We start from the raw sequence: 24,109 nt of genomic DNA on the forward strand, positions 1-24,109 counted from the left end.
TGTTGAAAGCCCGTAAACCAGCTTCGGCTTATATTTATTATAGGGTCTGGAATTCTTACTTCACCTGGTGTGCGGCTAAGAATTATGATGCATACAAGTTCAGTACTGCCAAACTTTTGGCTTTTCTGCAACAGGGCCTGGACTTAGGCCTTCGTCTGGCCTCCCTCAAGGTTCATATTTTAGTTTTGTCGGTATGGTTTCAGAGAAAAATTGCATGTCTGACTGACGTTCATACTTTCACTCAGTGTGTTTTACTGACTCAGCCTCAGTATGTCCCTCCTGTGGCTCCTTGGGTACTGTTGTGACTCCTGCGAGGTACACTGGATTCCACAGGGCGCCCACCCTGACGTACTTAGCTTCTTTGGGTCTATATGGCATTAGCTGCTGGTACCTTCTCCTGTCGTGAGAATGTGGTTCTCTATGGCTAAATACTATTGTCTCTTTTACCTTTTACTGCATTGGACTGGTTAACAAAACTGAGCTCCAGTGCCTGGAAGCGGGGATATAGAGGAGGCGGTGCAGTGCTCCTGGTAACAGTCAAAGCTTTAGCCTGTTGGTGCTTAGATCCAACTCTACACCCCAATGTTATTCCCTGTGGAATCCAGTGTACCTCGTAGAAAGATTTAACAGTGGTAAGTGATTCTTTACGGTTTGCTTATAGAGAGAAACGCTCTAGTAATGATGCAGTTTTGACTGTATTACACCTGGCGCAGAACCACTTAGAGAAGAAGGGGACATATGTTAGAATTTTATTTGTGGAATTGGATTTTAAATTTTTTGACCGCCCCCAAGTAGTCAGGTTAGGTAGTTTTTTGTTTCTAGCGAGGTGCAGTTAAAAACTGGTGTGCCTCGGGTGCGTTTTAGCCCATTATTATATTCTATATTTACATGATTGTTTCTCAGCTGTCGAATCTGTTAAGGTAGTGAAATTCGCTGATGATACAGTAGTGGTCGGTTTGATTAGCGAGAATGATGAGGATGCTTATAGGCAGGAGGTTTTCAGATTGTTAGAATGGAGTAAGGAAAATTGTTTGCTCTTAAACACATCTAAAACGAAGGATCTGGTAGTTGCTTTTAGGCGAGGTAGTCGGAGACCGCTACTTCCTGTTTTTTTTTTTGTTTGTTTTTTTAGATGGTATGCAAATTGAGGCGGTAGATTCTTTTAAGTTTCTGGGCCTTTATATTTCTACAGACCTAACTTGGGGAGACATATACTAAGCAGTGATAGGAGTGGAGAAGTTGCCCATGGCAACCAATCAGCACTTAAGTAGCATCCATAATTTGCATACTTGCATACAAATTATACAGAGCTGCTGATTGGTTGAAAGGGCAACTTCTCCACTGGCTCACGTCTCCGCTCTTATCACTGCTTAGTAAATGTCCCCCTATGTCTTTAAACGGTACCTTCTTAGTTAAGAAGGCGCAGCAGCACCTCTTTTTCTTAAGACGACTTAAAGCTGCTTGTTTGTGTACAGATATGCCGATTTTAAGTTTTATCGCAGTATTGTAGAGCGTGTTCTGACTTACGGGGTAACAGTATGGTATGGGAACTGTACTGTGGCTGAGAGGGCTTCCCTGGAACGTGTGGTCAGAACTGCGGGCATGGTCATTGGTGTGTCCCTACCATGTGTACGTGACCTTTATGAAAAGTGTTAAAAAGAGATAGAAGTATATTGGTGGATTCCAGTCATCCAAATTAGTTTTCGAGAGATTACATCACAAAAACGTTTTAGAAGTGTACGTACGCATACAAAACGTATGCTTAATAGTTTTTTTCCAACAGCTATACCTGCACTAAACAGTCTAAATGAAATGAGATTTATAAGTGAGACTTGTTTTACTGTGCAGGATGTTTATTGAAAACTGTCATTAACATTTCATTGTTGTCTTGTTAATGACATTAAAGTATTATTGTATTGTGTCCGGTAGGTGTACATATACCTTTTTATTGTTTCTATAGTATATTGACATACTACAAAGGGTATCTGAACTACACATGATTATTTTTCCCTATTTATTCTTTTTGTGTCCCTTCTAGCTTGGGTTACAGAAAATGCAGTTCAAAACCCCAGCAGCGTCTGCAGCGGTCAGAAAGAACACCACCTCTTCATCCTCTTCTCAGTCTAGCTTGAACTCCAGCATAACTGTCTCTCCACCTGCTGCTAATGGTAAGCTACATTTTTATACGTGTTGGTCACATGTTGTAGGCTGTCTGTGGTGATATAAGTATTTCGGCTACTTGTTATCTTCACATTTAAGATCTTTTTGCATTTCAGCCAAATTAAATTCATCTCTTAACACTTCCCTGAACACCTCAGTCACCAGCTCAAGACTGAAGCCAAGCACAAGCAGACTGGCACTTGTTCACCCTCTTGGGATATCTGCGTCTTTAAAAAGCACCAGTACTGAATTGCCAAACAATCAACTTAAACCAAGCACATCCACGAAGATAAATGGCAACAAATCTACTTCAGTCTCTGTTGCGGAACCACAGACAAAAGCTGGTAAATTTCAAAGGCAGTCTTCTGCACCTAATCTGCAAAGATTGCATCTACCATCCAAACCAGGAAGTGTGGTAAAGGGACTAGGCACAAAACCCCAGGCAAAGGTGATGCCTACACCAACAAACAAATTGAAGCCTCCACAGAGGCAAGAAGGTATTGCTTAAGCAGGAGATTGTACAGTGTATTAATATTTGTATGTTTTGTAAAGCTGCTTATGCTACATGAAAATAGACTTCGCCCTGCTGCTTTTATCAACCATGTAATTTTCTTCCAATTTTTTTAAATTCAGGGTTCTCCCCTGACCGTGTTATTGGAAAGCCCATGAAACCAACAAGGTTACTGTCCTGTGGGGAAATAGAAAGGTAATGTAAAAACGCTCTGTATGGATATTGAATTAGCCTTACTTTATTACCTGTCCTGAGCTCTCCTTGTAGTTGCACGGTAACATATTTTCTCTAACGTCCTAGTGGATGCTGGGGACTCCATAAGGACCATGGGGAATAGACGGGCTCCACAGGAGACTGGGCACTCTAAGAAAGAATTAGGACTACTGGTGTGCACTGGCTCCTCCCTCTATGCCCCTCCTCCAGACCTCAGTTAGAATCTGTGCCCGGACAGAGCTGGGTGCATTTTAGTGAGCTTTCCTGAGCTTGCTAATAAGAAAGTTTCTCTGACGTCCTAGTGGATGCTGGGAACTCCGTAAGGACCATGGGGAATAGACGGGCTCCGCAGGAGACTGGGCACTCTAAAAGAAAGATTAGGTACTATCTGGTGTGCACTGGCTCCTCCCACTATGACCCTCCTCCAGACCTCAGTTAGATTTCTGTGCCCGGCCGAGCTGTATGCACACTAGGGGCTCTCCTGAGCTCCTAGAAAGAAAGTTTATTTTAGGTTTTTTATTTTACAGTGAGACCTGCTGGCAACAGGCTCACTGCATCGAGGGACTAAGGGCTTCTTAGGCTACTGGACACCATTAGCTCCAGAGGGATCGACCGCATGGAACTGGCCTTGGTGTTCGTTCCCGGAGCCGCGCCGCCGTCCCCCTTATAGAGCCAGAAGCATCCGGAAAATCGGCGGCAGAAGACATCAGTCTTCACCAAGGTAGCGCACAGCACTGCAGCTGTGCGCCATTGCTCCTTATGCACACTTCACACTCCGGTCACTGAGGGTGCAGGGCGCTGGGGGGTGGCGCCCTGAGCAGCAATAAAAACACCTTGGCTGGCAAATATATCACAATATATAGCCCCAGAGGCTATATATGTGATAAATACCCCTGCCAGAATCCATAAAAAAGCGGGAGAAAAGTCTGCGAAAAAGGGGCGGAGCTATCTCCCTCAGCACACTGGCGCCATTTTCTCTTCACAGTGCAGCTGGAAGACAGCTCCCCAGGCTCTCCCCTGTAGTTTGCAGACTCAAAGGGTTAAAAAGAGAGGGGGGGCACAAAATTTAGGCGCAATATTGTATATACAAGCAGCTATTGGGAAAAATTCACTCCAATATAGTGTTAATCCCAAAATTATATAGCGCTCTGGTGTGTGCTGGCATACTCTCTCTCTGTCTCCCCAAAGGGCTGTGTGGGGTCCTGTCCTCAGTCAGAGCATTCCCTGTGTGTGTGCGGTGTGTCGGTACGGCTGTGTCGACACGTTTGATGAGGAGGCTTATGTGATGGCAGAGCAGATGCCGATAAATGTGATGTCGCCCCCTGTGGGGCCGACACCAGAGTGGATAGATAGGTGGAAGGTATAAACCGACAGTGTCAACTCCTTACATAAAAGGCTGGATGACGTTACAGCTATGGGACAGCCGGCTTCTCAGCCCGCGCCTGCCCAGGCGTCTCAAAGGCCATCAGGGGCTCAAAAACGCCCGCTCCCTCAGATGGCAGACACAGATGTCGACACGGAGTCTGACTCCAGCGTCGACGAGGTTAAGACATATACACAATCCACTAGGAACATCCGTTACATGATCCCGGCAATAAAAAATGTGTTACACATTTCTGACATTAACCCAAGTACCACTAAAAAAGGGTTTTATGTTTGGGGAGAAAAAGCAGGCAGTGTTTTGTTCCCCCATCAAATGAGTGAATGAAGTGTGAAAAAGCGTGGGTTCCCCCGATAAGAAACTGGTCATTTCTAAAAAGTTACTGATGGCGTACCCTTTCCCGCCAGAGGATAAGTTACGCTGGGAGATATCCCCTAGGGTGGATAAGGCGCTCACACGTTTGTCAAAAAAGGTGGCACTGCCGTCTTAGGATACGGCCACTTTGAAGGTACCTGCTGATAAAAAGCAGGAGGCTATCCTGAAGTCTGTATTTACACACTCAGGTACTAGACTGAGACCTGCAGATAGTGCTGCTGCAGCGTGGTCTGTAACCCTGTCAAACAGGGATACTATTTTGCGAACATAAGACGTCGTCTTATATATGAGGGATGCACAGAGGGATATTTTGCCGGCTGGCATCCAGAATTAATGCAATGTCCATTCTGTCAGGAGGGTATTAGAGACCCGACACTGGACAGGTGATGTTGACTTTAAAAGGCACATAGAGCCTTATAAGGGTGAGGAATTGTTTGGGGATGGTCTCTGGGACCTCGTATCCACAGCAACAGCTGGGAAGAAAATTTTTTTCCTCAGGTTTCCTCACAGCCTAAGAAAGCACTGTATTATCAGGTACAAGAACCTTTCGGCTTCAGAAAAGCAAGCGGGTCAAAGGCGCTTCCTTTCTGCACAGAGACGAGGGAAGAGGGAAAAAGCTGCACCAGTCAGCCAGTTCCCAGAATCAAAATTCTTCCCCCGCTTCCTCTGAGTCCATCACATGACGCGGGGGCTCCACAGGCGTAGCCAGGTACGGTGGGGGGCCGCCTCAAAAAATTTCAGCGATCAGTGGGCTCGCTCACAGGTGGATCCCTGGATCCTTCAAGTAGTATCTCAGGGGTACAAGCTGGAATTCGAGGCGTCTCCCCCCGCCGTTTCCTCAAATCTGCCTTGCCGACAACTCCCTCGGGCAGGGAGGCTGTGCTAGAGGCAATTCACAAGCTGTATTCCCAGCAGGTGATAGTCAAGGTGCCCCTACTTCAACAAGGACGGGGTTATTATTCCACACTGTTTGTGGTACCGAAACCGGACAGTTCGGTGAGACCCATTTTAAATTTGAAATCCTTGAACACATACATAAAAAAATTCAAGTTCAAGATGGAATCGCTCAGGGCGGTTATTGCAAGCCTGGAGGAGGGGGATTACATGGTATCCCTGGACATCAAGGATGCTTACCTACATGTCCCCATTTACCATCCTCACCAGGAGTACCTCAGAATTGTGGTACAGGATTGCCATTACCAATTCCAAACACTGCCGTTTGGACCGTCCACGGCACCGAGGGTCTTTACCAAGGTAATGGCAGAAATGATGATACTCCTTCGAAAAAAGGGAGTTTTAATTATCCCGTACTTGGACGATCTCCTTATAAAGGCGAGGTCCAAGGAGCAGTTGGTCGGAGTAGCACTATGGATTCTATACATTCCAAAGTCACAGCTGGTTCCTACCACACGCCTACTGTTCCTGGGGATGGTTCTGGACACAGAACAGAAAAAAGTGTTTCTCCCGCAGGAGAAAGCCAAGGAGCTGTCATCTCTAGTCAGAGACCTCCTGAAACCAAAACAGGTATCGGTGCATCACTGCACACGAGTCCTGGGAAAAATGGTAGCTTCTTACGAAGCAAAATTCCATTCTGCAGGTTCCATGCAAGAACCTTTCAGTGGGACCTCTTGGACAAGTGGTCGGGATCGCATCTTCAGATGCATCGGCTGATAACACTGTCTCCAAGGACCAGGGTATCTCTACTGTGGTGGCTGCAGAGTGCTCATCTTCAAGAGGGCCGCAGATTCGGCATACAGGACTGGGTCCTGGTAACCACGGATGCCAGCCTTCGAGGCTGGGGGGCAGTCACACAGGGAAGAAATTTCCAAGGACTTTGGTCAAGTCAGGAGTCGTCCCTACACTTAAATATTCTGGAACTGAGGGCCATTTACAATGCCCTAAGTCTGGCAAGGCCTCTGCTTCAAAACCAGCCGGTACTGATCCAATCAGACAACATCACGGCAGTCGCCCATGTAAACCGACAGGGCGGCACAAGAAGCAGGATGGCGATGGCAGAAGCCACAAGGATTCTCCGATGGGCGGAAAATCACGTCTTAGCACTGTCAGCAGTGTTCATTCCGGGAGTGGACAACTGGGAAGCAGACTTCCTCAGCAGACACGACCTACACCCGGGAGTGTGGGGACTTCATCCAGAAGTCTTCCAATTGTTGGTAAACCGTTGGGAAAGGCCACAGGTGGACATGATGGCGTCCCGCCTAAACAAAAAACTAGATATTGCGCCAGGTCAAGGGACCCTCAGGCAATAACTGTGGACGCTCTAGTGACACCGTGGGTGTACCAGTCGGTTTATGTATTCCCTCCTCTGCCTCTCATACCAAACGTACTGAGAATAATAAGAAAACGAGGAGTAAGAACGATACTCGTGGTTCCGGATGGGCCAAGAAGAGCTTGGTACCCAGAACTTCAAGAAATGATATCAGAGGACCCATTGCCTCTACCGCTCAGACAGGATCTGCTACAGCAGGGGCCCTGTCTGTTCCAAGACTTACCGTGGCTGCGTTTGACGGCATGGCGGTTGAATTCCGGATCCTAAAGGAAAAGGGCATTCCGGAGGAAGTCATTCCTACGCTGATAAAAGCCAGGAAAGAAGTAACCGCAAACCATTATCACCGTATTTGGCGAAAATATGTTGCGTGGTGTGAGGCCAGGAAGGCCCCAACAGAGGAATTTCAGCTTGGTCGTTTTCTGCACTTCCTACAGTCAGGAGTGACTATGGGCCTAAACTTGGGTTCCATTAAGGTCCAGATTTCGGCTCTGTCGATTTTCTTCCAGAAAGAACTGGCTTCACTGCCTGGAGTTCAGACATTTGTAAAGGGAGTGCTACATATTCAGCCCCCTTTTGTGCCTCCTGTGGCACCTTGGGATCTCAACGTGGTGTTGAGTTTCCTAAAATCACATTGGTTTGAGCCACTTAAAACTGTGGATTTGAAATATCTCACGTGGAAAGTGGTCATGTTATTGGCCTTGGCTTCGGACAGGCGTGTGTCAGAATTGGCGGCTTTGTCATGTAAAAGCCCTTATCTGATTTTCCATATGGATAGGGCAGAATTGAGGACTCGTCCCCAGTTTCTCCCTAAGGTGGTATCAGCTTTTCACTTGAACCAACCTATTGTAGTGCCTGCGGCTACTAGGGACTTGGAAGATTCCAAGTTACTGGACGTAGTCAGGGCCTTAAAAATTTATATTTACAGGACGGCTGGAGTCAGGAAAACTGACTCGCTTTTTATCCTGTAGGCACCCAACAAAATAGGTGCTCCTGCTTCTAAGCAGACTATTGCTCGCTGAATTTGTAGCACAATTCAGCTGGAGCATTCTGCGGCTGGATTGCCGCATCCTAAATCAGTAAAAGCCCATTCCACGAGGAAAGTGGACTCATCTTGGGCGGCTGCCCGAGGGGTCTCGGCTTTACAACTTTGCCGAGCTGCAACTTGGTCAGGGGCAAACACGTTTGCTAAATTCTACAAATTTGATACCCTGGCTGAGGAAGACCTTGAGTTCTCTCATTCGGTGCTGCAGAGTCATCCGCACTCTCCCGCCCGTTTGGGAGCTTTGGTATAATCCCCATGGTCCTTACGGAGTTCCCAGCATCCACTAGGACGTCTGAGAAAATAAGATTTTACTCACCGGTAAATCTATTTCTCGTAGTCCGTAGTGGATGCTGGGCGCACATCCCAAGTGCGGATTGTCTGCAATACTTGTATGTAGCTATTGCCTAACTAAGGGTTATTGTTGAGCCATCTGTTGAGAGGCTCAGTTATATTTCATACTGTTAACTGGGTGTAGTATCACGAGTTATACGGTGTGATTGGTGTGGCTGGTATGAGTCTTACCCGGGATTCAAAAGCCTTCCTTATTGTGTCAGCTCTTCCGGGCACAGTATCCTAACTGAGGTCTGGAGGAGGGTCATAGTGGGAGGAGCCAGTGCACACCAGATAGTACCTAATCTTTCTTTTAGAGTGCCCAGTCTCCTGCGGAGCCCGTCTATTCCCCATGGTCCTTACGGAGTTCCCAGCATCCACTACGGACTACGAGAAATAGATTTACCGGTGAGTAAAATCTTATTATTTTAGTTAGGTTTTTTTATTTTCAGAGACCTTCTGCTGGCAACAGACTCTCTGCTACGTGGGACCGAGGGGAGAGAAGCAAACCTACTAACTGCGGCTAGGTTGCGCTTCTTAGGCTACTGGACACCATTAGCTCCAGAGGGATCGAACACAGGAACTTAACCTTGGTCGTCCGTTCCCGGAGCCGCGCCGCCGTCCCCCTCGCAGAGCCAGAAGACAGAAGCCGGCGAGTGAAGCAAGAAGACATCAAAATCGGCGGCAGAAGACTCCTGTCTTCATATGAGGTAGCGCACAGCACTGCAGCTGTGCGCCATTGCTCCCACACTAACCCACACACTCCGGTCACTGTAGGGTGCAGGGCGCAGGGGGGGGCGCCCTGGGCAGCAATTAGGTACCTCTTGGCAAAAGCAGCATATACACAGTTGGGCACTGTATATATGCATGAGCCCCCGCCAGTATTTTACACAAAATCGCGGGACAGAAGCCCGCCGCTGAGGGGGCGGGTCTTCTTCCTCAGCACTCACCAGCGCCATTTTCTCTTCACAGCTCCGCTGAGAGGAAGCTCCCCAGGCTCTCCCCTGCAGAAGCACGATAGAAGAGGGTAAAAAGAGAGGGGGGGCACATAAATTGGCGTAAAAACGATATATACAGCAGCTACTGGGTTAACACTACGTTACTGTGTGATTCCTGGGTCATATAGCGCTGGGGTGTGTGCTGGCATACTCTCTCTCTGTCTCTCCAAAGGGCCTTGTGGGGGAACTGTCTTCAAATAGAGCATCCCCTGTGTGTGTGGTGTGTCGGTACGTGTGTGTCGACATGTCTGAGGTAAAAGGCTCCCCTAAGGAGAAGATAGAGCAAATATGAGGGTGTCTCCGTCGACAACGCCGACACCTGTTGGATATGTGTAATTAAGTGCTAAGGTGAATTTATTGCACAAAAGATTAGAGAACAGACAGGAAATCTACCCATGTCTGTCACTCTGTCGCAGAGACCTTCAGTGTCTCTCAATGCTCACTATCCAAAATAATAAACACTGATGTCGACACGGAGATTGACTCCAGTGTCGACTACGATAATGCAAAGTTACAGCCAAAAGGGCAGAAAAGTATTCAATATATGATTATTGTAATAGATGATTTGCATATCACTGATGACTCATCTATCCCTGACACAAGGGTACACATGTTTAAGGGGAAGAAAGCTGAGGTAAATTTCCCTCCTCTCATGAGGAAAAAGAGCGGGAATCTCCAGACAAGAGACTGCAGTTTCCCACAAAGAATTCTCAGGCAGTATCCTTTCCCCACTAGGGCCAGGATACGATGGAAATCTTCCCCTAGGGTGTCACGTTGGCCCAAAAGGTAACCTGTCGTAACAGCTATTCGCAGGGATCCTGCAGATAGCGTGCACATTCTGGTACACTACTCAGACCGGCGATTGTGTCGGCATGGGTTTATAGCGCTGGGGCAGCGTGGACAGGTACCTTATCAGCAGAAGTTGAGACCCTAGTATGTAGATATATATATATATATATATATATATATATGTGTGTGTATGTGTGTGTATATATATATATATATATATATATATATATATAATTAATGCTGTCTTAATATAAATATATATATATATATATATATATATATATATATATATATATATATATAATCATGCCAAGGAGACATGAGTATACTGGGTCCTAGAGACAAGGCTATGTCGATTTCTGCTTGACGTGTCCTGTAGAATATGCAATGGACAGATGATGCCGACTTGAGAGGCATATGGAAGGCTGAGGATTGTGTGGAGAAGGGTTCTCGGACCTGGTCTCCACAGCTATAGCTGGTAATTCTGATGTTTTGCCTTATATTCCTGCACAGCCTAGGAAAGCACGACATTATCAAATGCAGCCTTTAGAACAAAGAAACCAGAAAGTCCGAGGTGCGTCCTTTCTTGCCAGAGGCGGGGGCAGAGGAAAGAAGCTGCACAACACAGCTAGGTCCCAGGAACAGAAGTCCTCCCCGGCCTCTACAATAATCCACCGCATGTCGCTGGGGCTCCACAGGCGGAGCTAGGCCCGGTGGGGGCACGCCTGCATAAGTTCAGCCACAAGTGGTTTCATTCCCTGTTAGATCCCTGGGCAATAGATATTGTGTCTCAGGGATGCAAGCTGGACTTTGAGAAGATGCCCCCTCACCGACGGCCCTGCCGGCTTCCCCCCACGAGAGGGAAACAGTGTTAACTGCAATTCACAAATTGTATCTTCAGCAGGTGGTGGTCAAGATTCCCCTCCTTCAACAAGGAAGGGGTTCTTATTCGACCATGTTTGTAGTACCGAAACCGGACGGTTCGGTCAGACCCATATTGAATTTAAAATCCCTGAACATATACCTGAAAAGGTTCAAGTTCAAGATGGAATCGCTCAGAGCGGTCATCGCAAGCTTGTAAGGGGGGCATTTTATGGTGTCTCTGGACATAAAGGATGCATACCTTCATGTCCCCATTTATCCACCTCATCAGGCGTACCTCAGATTTGTGGTACAGGATTGTCATTACCCATTCCAGACGTTGCCGTTTGGTCTGTCCACGGCACAGAGAATATTTACCAAGGTAATGGCAGAAATGATGGTGCTTCTGCGAAAGCAAGGAGTCACAATTATCCCATACTTGGACGATCTCCTCATAAAGGCGAGGTCCAGAGAGCAGTTGCTGATCAGCGTAGCACACTCTCGGGAAGTGTTGCAACAGCACGACTGGATTCTGAATATTCCAAAGTCGCAGCTGATTCCTACGACGCGTATGCCCTTCCTGGGCATGATTCTGGACACAGACCAGAAGAAGGTTTTTCTCCCGGCGGAGAAGGCTCAGGAGCTCGTGACTCTGGTCAGAGGACTCTTAAAACCAAAACAGGTGTCGGTGCATCAATGCAGGCGAGTCCTGGGAAAGATGGTGGTGTCATACGAAGCCATTCCCTTCGGCGGGTTCCATGCGAGGACCTTTCAGCGGGATCTGTTGGACAGGTGGTCCGGATCGCATCTTAAGATGCAGCGGTTGATCATGTCAACTACATGATGAAACTACACATCCCAGCATGCCCTGACACAGCTTTAGCATTCTCTGACAGCAAAACTGTGTCAGGGCATGCTGGGATATGTAGTTTCACAACAGCTGGAGGGCCGCAGTTTGGACATGCCTGCCCTAGGGCCAGGGTGTCTCTTCTGTGGTGGCTGCAGAGTGCTCACCTTATCGAGGGTCGCAGGTTCGACATTCAGGTCTGGGTCCTGGTGACCACTGAATGCAAGCCTCCGAGGGTGGGGGGCAGTCACACAGGGAATAAATTTCCAAGGGCTGTGGTCAAGTCAGGAGACTTGTCTGCACATCAATATCCTGGAACTAAGGGCCATATACAACGCCCTAAGTCAAGCGGAGCCTCTGCTTCGCAACCAACCGGTGCTGATTCAGGCAGACAACATCAGCAGTGGCTCATGTAAACCCGCCAAGGCGGCACAAGGAGCAGGGTGGCGATGGCGGAAACCACCAGAATTCTTCGCGGGGCGGAGAATCTCGTAAAAGCACTGTCAGCAGTGTTCATTCCGGGAGTGGACAACTGGGAAGCAGACTTCCTCAGCAGGCACAACCTCCACCCGGGAGAGTGGGGACTTCATCAAGAAGTCTTCACACAGATTACAAGTCGTTGGGAACTGCCACAGGTGGACATGATGGCATCCCGCCTCAACAAAAAGCTACGAATGTATTGCGCCAGGTCAAGAGACCCTCAGGCGATAGCTGTGGACGCACTAGTGACACTGTGGGTGTTCCAGTCGGTTTTTGTGTTTCCTCCTCTTCCTCTCATACCCAAGGTGCTGAGAATCGTAAGAAAAAGAGGAGTGAGAACAATACTCATTGTTCTGGATTGGCCAAGAAGGACTTGGTATCCGGAACTGCAAGAAATGCTCACAGAGGACTCATGGCCTCTGCCTCTCAGACAGGATCTGTTGCAACAGGGGCCCTGTCTGTTCCAAGACTTACCGCGGCTACGTTTGACGGCATGGCGGTTGAACGCCGGATCCTAACAGAAAAAGGCATTCCGGATGAGGTTATTCCTACGCTAATAAAGGCTAGGAAGGACGTGACGGCTAAGCATTATCACTGTATATGGAGTAAATATGTTGCTTGGTGTGAGGCCAGGAATGCCCCTGCAGAGGAATTCCAGCTGGGCCGTTTCCTTCACTTCCTACAGTCTGGAGTGACTTTGGGCTTAAAATTGGGGTCCATTAAGGTCCAGATTTCAGCCCTATCCATCTTCTTTCAAAAGGAACTGGCTTCTCTTCCTGAAGTTCAGACGTTTGTAAAGGGAGTGCTGCATATTCAGCCCCTTTTGTGCCACCAGTGGCACCTTGGGATCTTAACGTGGTGTTGAGTTTCCTGAAATCACACTGGTTTGAGCCACTTAAAACTGTGGAGTTAAAATATCTCACGTGGAAGGTGGTCATGCTGTTGGCCTTAGCTTTGGCTAGGCGTGTGTCAGAATTGGCGGCTTTGTCACATAAAAGCCCCTATCTGGTTTTCCATATGGACAGGGCAGAATTACGGACTCGTCCGCAATTTCTGCCAAAAGTGGTGTCATCTTTTCATTTGAACCAACCTATTGTGGTGCCTGCGGCTACTCGTGACTTGGAGGATTCCAAGTTACTAGATGTAGTCAGGGCTTTGAAGAATTATGTAGCCAGAACGGCTGGAGTCAGGAAAACTGACTCGCTGTTTATCCTGTATGCATCCAACAAGCTGGGTGCTTTTGCTTCAAAGCAAACTATTGCTCGCTGGATCTGTAACACTATTCATCAGGCTCATTCTGCGGCTGGATTGCCGCATCCAAAATCTGTAAAAGCCCATTCCACAAGGAAGGTGGACTCTTCTTGGGCGGCTGCCCGAGGGGTCTCGGCATTACAGCTTTGCCGAGCAGCTATTTGGTCGGGTTCAAACACGTTTGCAAAATTCTACAAGTTTGATACCCTGGCTGAGGAGGACCTTGTGTTTGCTCATTCGGTGCTGCAGAGTCATCCGCACTCTCCCGCCCGTTTGGGAGCTTTGGTATAATCCCCATGGTCCTTACGGAGTCCCCAGCATCCACTAGGACGTTAGAGAAAATAAGATTTTACTCACCGGTAAATCTATTTCTCGTAGTCCGTAGTGGATGCTGGGCGCCCGTCCCAAGTGCGGACTTCTTCTGCAATACTTGTATATAGTTATTGCTTAACTAAGGGTTATGTTATGTTTGCATCAGGTTGTCTGATGCTCTGTTGTTGTTCATACTGTTAACTGGGTAAGTTATCACAAGTTATACGGTGTGATTGGTGTGGCTGGTATGAGTCTTACCCTGGATTCCAAAATCCTTTCCTTGTACTGTCCGCTCTTCCGGGCACAGTTTCCTTAACTGAGGTCTGGAGGAGGGGCATAGAGGGAGGAGCCAGTGCACACCAGTAGTCCTAATTCTTTCTTAGAGTGCCCAGTCTCCTGCGGAGCCCGTCTATTCCCCATGGTCCTTATGGAGTCCCCAGCATCCAATACGGACTACGAGAAATAGATTTACCGGTGAGTAAAATCTTATTTAACTCTTTCCTTTTAAAGAATGTGTGTACTATTCAGACATATTTCTGGTGTCTGAAATAATGAATTGTTTTTTTCTTTATCCTTCTATGTGTTTCTAATATGCCTGTAGATAAGCTAGAAGCAAGTTATTGTTGAAAACTGAATAAGGTCATTTCCATGCTCCTCTTTGCTGCGATGCAGCATGCTGCAAAACGACTTGCTGCATGGCCTGCTAGGCTGGTACTATTCGCAGCCGGCGATCGCTTCAGCTGAGATTAGTCACAGACTGGCGCAAATAACTTGAGAGTTCATGATTAAGGTTGCCAAGAGAATAGAAAAGGGACTTGCTAGGAAGTAGTGTTTTAGGAATAAAAAAGGCAGCCTACAGTTCTAGATGACAAAAATCAGTATCACTGTGGTATGAGCCACCCCTTTAAAAGGCTGAGTGTGCAACAAAACAATTAGTCACGTGCCCACTGTACTACTAAGGGGTATATGCAATTGCCGGCGAATTGCGGCAATTTTTCGCCCGTTTTTTAATTCGACTGTCGAATTCCGGAAGGTGGGTGCCGGAATTCTGCATATTCAATAAAAAACGGATTCGACAGTCCCGCTGTCGAAAAACGGCCGATTTGACGGATTTTGATTAGATTTTTAAAATTGTTAAAAAAACGGGGAAAAACACGAAAAATTGCGTGGGGTCCCCCCTCCTAAGCATAACCAGCCTCGGGCTCTTTGATCCGGTCCTGGTTGCCAAAATACGTGGTAAAAAATTACAGGGGATCCCCCGTATTTTAACAACCAGCACCGGGCTCTGCGCCTGGTCCTGGTGCAAAAAATACTGGGGACAAAAAGAGTAGGGGTCCCCCGTATTTTTTGTACCAGCACCGGGCTCCACTAGCTGGACAGATAATGCCACAGCCGGGGGTCACTTTTATACAGAGCCCTGCGGCCGTGGCATTAAATATCCAACTAGTCACCCCTGGCTGGGGTACCCTGGAGGAGTGGGGACCCCTTCAATCAAGGGGTCCCCCCCCCCCCAGCCACCCAAGGGCCAGGGGCGAAGCCCGAGGCTGTCTCCCCCCCCATCCAAGGGCTGCGGATGGGGGGTTGATAGCCTTGAGTAAAATGCACGAATATTGTTTTTTCCAGAAGAACTACAAGTCCCAGCAAGCCTCCCCCGCAAGCTGGTACTTGGAGAACCACAAGTACCAGCATGCGGGTGGAAAAACGAACCCGCTGGTACCTGTAGTTCTACTGAAAAAAAAATACCCAAATAAAAACAGGAGACACACACCGTGAAAGTAAAAGTTTATTTCATACATGCCAACACATACATACCTACCCGCCGACTGCCACGTCTCCAATGTCGCCGACGATCCGGGGTACCTGTGAATAAAATTATACTCACCTCAATCCAGTGTCCTGTGATTTGTAATCCACGTACTTGTAATCCACGTACTTGGCAAAAAACAACAACGAATACCCGGACCACACGGACTGAAAGGGGTCCCATGTTTACACATGGGACCCCTTTCCCCGAATGCAGAGACCCCCCGTGACTCCTGTCACAGAAAGGTCCCTTCAGCCAATCAGGAAGCGCCACTTCGTGGCACTCACCTGATTGGCTCTGCACGTCTGAGCTCAGACGTGCATTGCACAGCCCCCTCCATTACTTTCAATGGTGGGAACTTTGCGGTCAGCGGTGAGGTCACCCCTTTCAGTCCGTCTGGTTCGGGTTAATGCGGTTTGTTTTTTTGCCAAGTACGTGGATTATAATAAGACCAGGATACTGGATCAGGTGAGTATAATTTTATTTTCAGGTACCCCGGACGTCGACATTGGAGACGAGGCTAGAGTCGGCGTGTCAACATAGTTAAGTATGTGTGTCTGCATGTATGTATAAAGTTATACTTTCACGGTGTCTGTGTCCTGTTTTTATTTGGGTATTTTTTTTGCAGTAGAACTACAGGTACCAGCGGGCCCATTTTTCCCCTGCATGCTGGTACTTGTGGTTCTCCAAGTACCGGCTTGTGGGGGAGGCTTGCTGGGACTTGTAGTTCTTCTGCAAAAAAACAATATTCTTACATTTTACTCAAGGCTATCAGCCCTTGGATGAGGGGGGACCCCTTGATTGAAGGGGTCCCCACTCCTCCAGGGTACCCCGGCCAGGGGTGACTAGTTGGATATTTAATGCCACGGCCGCAGGGCGCTGTATAAAAGTGACCCCCGGCTGTGGCATTCTGTCCAGCTAGTGGAGCCCGGCGCTGGTACAAAAAATACGGGGGACCCCTACTCTTTTTGTCCCCCGTATTTTTTGCACCAGGAACAGGCGCAGAGCCCGGTGCTGGTTGTTAAAATACGGGGGATCCCCTGTCATTCCCCCCCCCCCCGTATTTTGGCAACCAGGACCGGCTCAAAGAGCCCGAGGCTGGTTATGCTTAGGAGGGGGGACCCCACACACTTTTTTTTTTTTCAGATTTTTACCATTCCATAAAAAATATATATATATATATATATATATACATACATACATACATACATACATACATACATACATACATACATACATACATACATACATATATATATATATATATATATATATATATATATATATATATATATATATATTTTTTTTTTAAATATATAAATAATACTTGTGCCTCCAAAATAGACAAACCTAGTACCTGATCCCTTCTAATATAAATAGATATGCTATTACCAATTAAAAAAACACAAAAAAAACATCTTTTTAATTTTTTTTATTAGATTCCGCCAGCAAAGTGTGGCGGTTTGAAAATGACGAATTTACTATCTAAAAGCACTGTTGTCGAATTTACAATCTTCAGTTGAATATTCTTTTGTCGAATTGCCGCATTTGTACCATTGCAGAAATGTCGAATTTGACAAATGTCGAATTTCAAAAAGTCGAATTTGGAAAGTCCGTTTTTTTGCCGAAAAGTACTGAATTGCATAATCGAAATTTTTTTTATGGCGAAAATGTCCCGTTTATCGATATTTTCGGGAATTCGACCGCAATTGCATATACCCCTAAATCAGAATAAAAATTAAAGATTTGATATTTATTATGACCTTGTTAGCGCTTCTTTAAAATTGTCTTTCCATGCCATTTGCAAAGTGTCGGGTTGCCCTTCTGGACATAAGCAGACAAGTACCTCCGATATAAGGAAAGCAACACTCTAGTATTTGCTATCTGAATAGTTAGTACTTTTTCTCTGACGTCCTAAGTGGATGCTGGGGACTCCGTCAGGACCATGGGGATTAGTGGCTCCGCAGGAGACAGGGCACAAAACTAAAGCTTTAGGATCAGGTGGTGTGTACTGGCTCCTCCCCCTATGACCCTCCTCCAAGCCTCAGTTAGGTTTTTGTGCCCGTCCGAGCAGGGTGCAATCTAGGTGGCTCTCTTAAGGAGCTGCTTAGAAAAAGTTTTTAGGTTTCTTATTTTCAGTGAGTCCTGCTGGCAACAGGCTCACTGCATCGAGGGACTTAGGGGAGAGAAGTTCAACTCACCTGCGTGCAGGATGGATTGACTTCTTAGGCTACTGGACACCATTAGCTCCAGAGGGAGTCGGAACACAGGTCTCACCCTGGGGTTCGTCCCGGAGCCGCGCCGCCGACCCCCCTTGCAGATGCTGAAGATTGAAGGTCCAGAAACCGGCGGCAGAAGGCTTTTCAGTCGTCATGAAGGTAGCGCACAGCACTGCAGCTGTGCGCCATTGTTGTCACACACTTCACACCAACGGTCACGGAGGGTGCAGGGCGTTGCTGGGGGCGCCCTGGGCAGCAATGTATAATACCTTATTCTGGCTAAAAATACATCACATATAGCCCCTGGAGGCTATATGGATGTATTTAACCCCTGCCAGGTCTCAGAAAAACGGGAGAAGAAGCCCGCCGAAAAGGGGGCGGGGCCTATTCTCCTCAGCACACAGCGCCATTTTCCCTCACAGAAAGGCTGGTGGGAAGGCTCCCAGGCTCTCCCCTGCACTGCACTACAGAAACAGGGTTAAAACAGAGAGGGGGGGCACTTATTTGGCGATATGTATATATATATTAAAATGCTATAAGGGAAAAACACTTATATAAAGGTTGTCCCTGTATAATATAGCGTTTTTGGTGTGTGCTGGCAAACTCTCCCTCTGTCTCCCCAAAGGGCTAGTGGGGTCCTGTCCTCTATCAGAGCATTCCCTGTGTGTGTGCTGTGTGTCGGTACTTGTGTGTCGACATGTATGAGGACGATGTTGGTGAGGAGGCGGAGCAATTGCCGGTAATGGTGATGTCACTCTCTAGGGAGTCGACACCGGAATGGATGGCTTATTTAAGGAATTACGTGATAATGTCAACACGCTGCAAGGTCGGTTGACGACATGAGACGGCCGGCAAACCAATTAGTACCTGTCCAGGCGTCTAAAACACCGTCAGGGGCGTTAAAACGTCCTTTTACCTCAGTCGGTCGACACAGACACGGACACTGACTCCAGTGTCGACGGTGAAGAAACAAACGTATTTTCTTTTAGGGCCACACGTTACTTGTTAAGGGCAATGAAGGAGATGTTACATATTTCTGATACTACAAGTACCACAAAAAAGGGTATTATGTGGAGTGTGAAAAAACTACATGTGGTTTTTCCTGAATCAGATAAATTAAATGAAGTGTGTGATGATGCGTGGGTTTCCCCCGATAGAAAATTATTGGCGGTATACCCTTTCCCGCCAGAAGTTATGGCGCGTTGGGAAACACACCTTAGGGTGGATAAGGCGCTCACACGCTTATAAAAACAAGTGGCGTTACCGTCTCCAGATACGGACGCCCTCAAGGAGCCAACTGATAGGAGGTTGGAAAATATCCTAAAAAGTATATACACACATACTGGTGTTATACTGCGACCAGCGATCGCCTCAGCCTGGATGGGCAGCGCTGGGGTGGCTTGGTCGGATTCCCTGACTGGAAATATTGATACCCTTGACAGGGACAGTATTTTATTGACTATAGAGCATTTAAAAGATGCATTTCTATATATGCGAAACTCTGGCATCAAGAGTAAGTGCGATGTCCATATCTGCCAGACGATGTTTATGGACACGACAGTGGTCAGGTGATGCAGATTCCAAACGGCACATGGAAGTATTGCCGTATAAAGGGGAGGAGTTATTTGGGGTCGGTCCATCGGACCTGGTGGCCACGGCAACAGCTAGAAAATCCACCTTTTTTACCCCAGGTCACATCTCAGCAGAAAAAGACATAGTCTTTTCAGCCTCAGTCCTTTCGTCCCCATAATATCTGCCCAGGGATAGAGGTAAGGGAAGAAGACTGCAGCAGGCAGCCCATTCCCAGGAACAGAAGCCTTCCACCGCTTCTGCCAAGTCCTCAGCATGACGCTGGGGCCGTACAAACAGGTGCGGTGGGGGGGTCATCTCAAGAGTTTCAGCACGCAGTGGGCTCACTCGCAAGTGGACCCCTGGATCCTACAAGTAGTATCCCAGGGGTACAGATTGGAAATTCGAGATGTCTCCTCCTCGCAGGTTCCTGAAGTTTGCTTTACCAACGTCTACCTCCGACAGGGAGGCAGTATTGGAAACAATTCACAAGCTGTATTCCCAGCAGGTGATAATCAAAGTACCCCTCCTACAACAAGTAAAGGGGTATTATTCCACACTATATTGTGGTACTGAAGCCAGACGGCTCGGTGAGACCTATTCTAAATGGAGTCACTCAGAGCAGTGATAGCGAACCAGGAAGAAGGGGACTATATGGTGTCCCTGGACATCAAGGATGCTTACCTCCATGTCCAAATTTGCCTTTCTCACAAAGGGTACCTCAGGTTCGTGGTACAAAACTGTCACTATCAGTTTCAGACGCTGCCGTTTGGATTGTCCACGGCACCCCGGGTCTTTACCAAGGTAATGGCCGAAATGATGATTCTTCTTCAAAGAAAAGGCGTCTTAATTATCCCTTACTTGGACGATCTCCTGATAAGGGCAAGGTCCAGAGAACAGTTGGAGGTCTGAGTAGCACTATCTCAAGTAGTTCTACGACAGCACGGGTGGGTTCTAAATATTCCAAAATCGCAGCTGTCTCCGACGACACGTCTGCTGTCCCTAGGGATGATTCTGGACACAGTCCAGAAAAAGGTGTTTCTCCCGGAGGAGAAAGCCAGGGAGTTATCCGAGCTAGTCAGGAACCTCCAAAAACCAGGAAAAGTGTCAGTGCATCATTGCACAAGGGTCCTGGGGAAAATGGTGGCTTCTTACGAAGCGATTCCATTCGGCAGATTTCACGCAAGAACTTTTCAGTGGGATCTGCTGGACAAATGGTCCGGATCGCATCTTCAGATGCATCAGCGGATAACCCTGTCTCCAAGGACAAGGGTGTCTCTTCTGTGGTGGCTGCAGAGTGCTCATCTACTAAAGTGCCACAGTTATGCATTCAGGACTGGGTCCTGGTGACCACGGATTCCAGCTTGAAAGGCTGGGGAGCAGTCACACAGGGAAAAAATTTCCAGGGAGTGTGATCAAGTCTGGGGACTTCTCTCCGCATAAATATACTGGAGCTAAGAGCAATTTACAATGCTCTAAGCTTAGCAAGACCTCTGCTTCAAGGTCAGCCGGTATTGATCCAGTGGGACAACATCACGGCAGTCGCCCACGTAAACAGACAGGGCGGCACAAGAAGCAGGAGGACAATGGCAGAAACTGCAAGGATTCTTCGCTGGGCGGAAAATCATGTGATAGCACTGTCAGCAGTTTTCATTCCGGGAGTGGACAACTGGGAAGCAGACTTCCTCAGCACGACCTCCACCCGGGAGAGTGGGGACTTAATCGAGAAGTTGTTTCCACATGATTGTGCACCGTTGGGAAAGACCAAAGGTGGACATGATGGCGTCCCGCCTGAACAAAAAACTGGACAGGTATTGCGCCAGGTCAAGAGACCCTCAGGAAATAGCTGTGGACGTTCTGGTAACACCATGGGTGTACCAGTCGGTGTATGTGTTCCCTCCTCTGCTTCTCATACCAAAGGTACTGAGAATTATAAGACGTAGAGGAGTAAGAACTATACTCGTGGCTCCGGATGGGCCAAGAAGGACTTGGCACCCGGAACTTCATGAGATGCTCACAGAGGACTCAGGGCCTCTGCCGATAAGAAGGGACTTGCTTCAGCAAGTACCATGTCTGTTCCAAGACTTACCGCGGGTGCGTTTGACGGCATGGCGGTTGAACGCCGGATCCTAAGGGAAAAAAGGCATTCCGGAAGAGGTCATTCCTACCCTGGTCAAAGCCAGGAAGGAGGTGACCGCACAACATTATCACCACATGTGGCGAAAATATGTTGCGTGGTGTGAGGCCAGGAAGGCCCCACGAAGAAATTTCAACTCGGTCGATTCCTGCATTTCCTGCAAACAGGAGTGTCTATGGGCCTCAAATTGGGGTCCATTAAGGTTCAAATTTCGGCCCTGTCGATTTTCTTCCAGAAAGAATTGGCTTCAGTTCCTGAAGTCCAGAAATTTGACAAGGGAGTACTGCATATACAACCCCCTTTTGTGCCTCCAGTGGCACTGTGGGATCTCAACGTAGTCCTGGGATTCCTCAAATCACGTTGGTTTAAACCGCTCAAATCTGTGGATTTTAAATATCTCACATGGAAAGTGACCATGATGTTGGCCCTGGCCTCGGCCAGGCGAGTGTCAGAATTGGCGGCTTTGTCTCACAAAAGCCCATATCTGATTGTCCATTCGGAACAGGGCAGAGCTGCGGACTCGTCCCCAGTTTCTCCCTAAGGTGGTGTCAGCGTTTCATCTGAACCAGCTTATTGTGGTACCTGCGGCTACTAGAGACTTGGAGGACTCCAAGTTGCTAGATGTTGTCAGGGCCCTGAAAATATAGATTTCCAGGACGGCTGGAGTCAGGAAAACTGACTTGCTGTTATCCTGTATGCACCCAAAAAACTGGGTGCTCTTGCTTCTAAGCAGACGATTTCTAGTTGAATGTGTAGTGCAATTCAGCTTGCACATTCTGTGGCAGGACTGCCACAGCCAAAATATATAAATGCCCATTCCACAAGGAAGGGGGCTCATCTTGGGCGACTGCCCGAGGGGTCTCGGCTTTACAACTTTGCCGAGCTGCTACTTGGTCAGGGGCACACCCTGGCTGAGGAGGACCTGGAGTTCTCTCACTCGGTGCTGCAGAGTCATCCGCACTTTCCCGCCCGTTTGGGAGCTTTGGTATAATCCCCATGGTCCTGACGGAGTCCCCAGCATCCACTTAGGACGTCAGAGAAAATAAGATTTTACTTACCGATAAATCTATTTCTCGTAGTCCGTAGTGGATGCTGGGCGCCCATCCCAAGTGCGGATTGTCTGCAATACTTGTACATAGTTATTGTTACAAAAAAAAAAATCGGGTTGTTATTGTTGTGAGCCGTCTGTTCAGAGGCTCCTACGTTTGTCATACTGTTAACTGGGTTTAGATCACAAGTTATACGGTGTGATTGGTGTAGCTGGTATGAGTCTTACCCGGGATTCAATATCCTTCCTTATTGTGTACGCTCGTCCGGGCACAGTATCCTAACTGAGGCTTGGAGGAGGGTCATAGGGGGAGGAGCCAGTACACACCACCTGATCCTAAAGCTTTAGTTTTGTGCCCTGTCTCCTGCGGAGCCGCTAATCCCCATGGTCCTGACGGAGTCCCCAGCATCCACTACGGACTACGAGAAATAGATTTATCGGTAAGTAAAATCTTATTATTGTAAATATATGATCTATTGTACAGGCAAATACTTTACAGTGAAAACCCCAATTAAGAGTCAAGTATCAAGAATTTATAATATGACCATTTTTTTAGGTGCATATAAATACATGCAAAGCAGAACTTTGGTATAAAACAGCCCTTCTTAAACTGTTTTATAACCACCTCCACTTCCCAGAAAGTAGATTTTAAATATGCCACTTATAGGACTGGTTATGTTTGGAGAGAGTATATTTGTTTTCTTCATGGATATTTTTTGTGCCAATGTATAAAACTAGGCTTGTGTGTTAAATATGCCTACATGGAAAATGTAGCAGCTGTCCCTAATGTGAAAAGATTCCATTCAAAATGTAAAACATAAAGTGCAGATGAACAATTGTAGAACTATAAATGACAGTGACCCATCATTGCATTTTATGTTTTACTTACTGGTGCAGTAAAACACCACTTACAGATACTTTAATCATGAGTAATTCATAGGCTTTTGCTTTGTTGTCCTCATTTTTATTTTATTTTGAAATATTTTGAATTGGTTAGAAGCAAATTCCATGCCTTACAACTCATGATATATCCTCCATTTTTTTTATATGTATATATATTTCTCTGACGTCCTAGTGGATGCTGGGAACTCCGTAAGGACCATGGGGAATAGCGGGCTCCGAAGGAGGCTGGGCACTCTAGAAAGATCTTAGACTACCTGGTGTGCACTGGCTCCTCCCACCATGACCCTCCTCCAAGCCTCAGTTAGATTTCGTGCCCGGCCGAGGTTGGATGCACACTAGGGGCTCTCCTGAGCTCTTAGAAAGTAATAGTCTTAGATTTTTTTATTTTCAGTGAGACCTGCTGGCAACAGGCTCACTGCAGCGAGGGACTAAGGGGAGAAGAAGCGAACTCGCCTGCTTGCAGCCGGATTGGGCTTCTTAGGCTACTGGACACCATTAGCTCCAGAGGGATCGACCGCAGGCCCAGCCTTGATGTTCGGTCCCGGAGCCGCGCCGCCGTCCCCCTTACAGAGCCAGAAGCAAGAAGATGGTC

The 24,109-nt window shown here is 47.4% G+C and overlaps 1 protein-coding gene across 3 annotated transcripts in view; it reads left to right on the top strand.

The window, feature by feature from the left end:
• Positions 1-24,109, top strand: part of GTSE1 (G2 and S-phase expressed 1) — a 212,625-nt gene that overhangs the window by 128,079 nt on the left and 60,437 nt on the right. For all 3 annotated transcript variants that reach the window (XM_063927107.1, XM_063927105.1, XM_063927106.1), the window contains 3 exons: positions 2,039-2,168; positions 2,277-2,657; positions 2,794-2,866. In XM_063927107.1, the coding sequence (XP_063783177.1) occupies positions 2,039-2,168; positions 2,277-2,657; positions 2,794-2,866 (584 nt within the window). The remainder of the gene's footprint in view (positions 1-2,038; positions 2,169-2,276; positions 2,658-2,793; positions 2,867-24,109) is intronic.

This window comes from Pseudophryne corroboree, chromosome 6, assembly GCF_028390025.1.
Source record: "Pseudophryne corroboree isolate aPseCor3 chromosome 6, aPseCor3.hap2, whole genome shotgun sequence".
Classification (NCBI taxonomy): Eukaryota; Metazoa; Chordata; class Amphibia; order Anura; family Myobatrachidae; genus Pseudophryne; species Pseudophryne corroboree.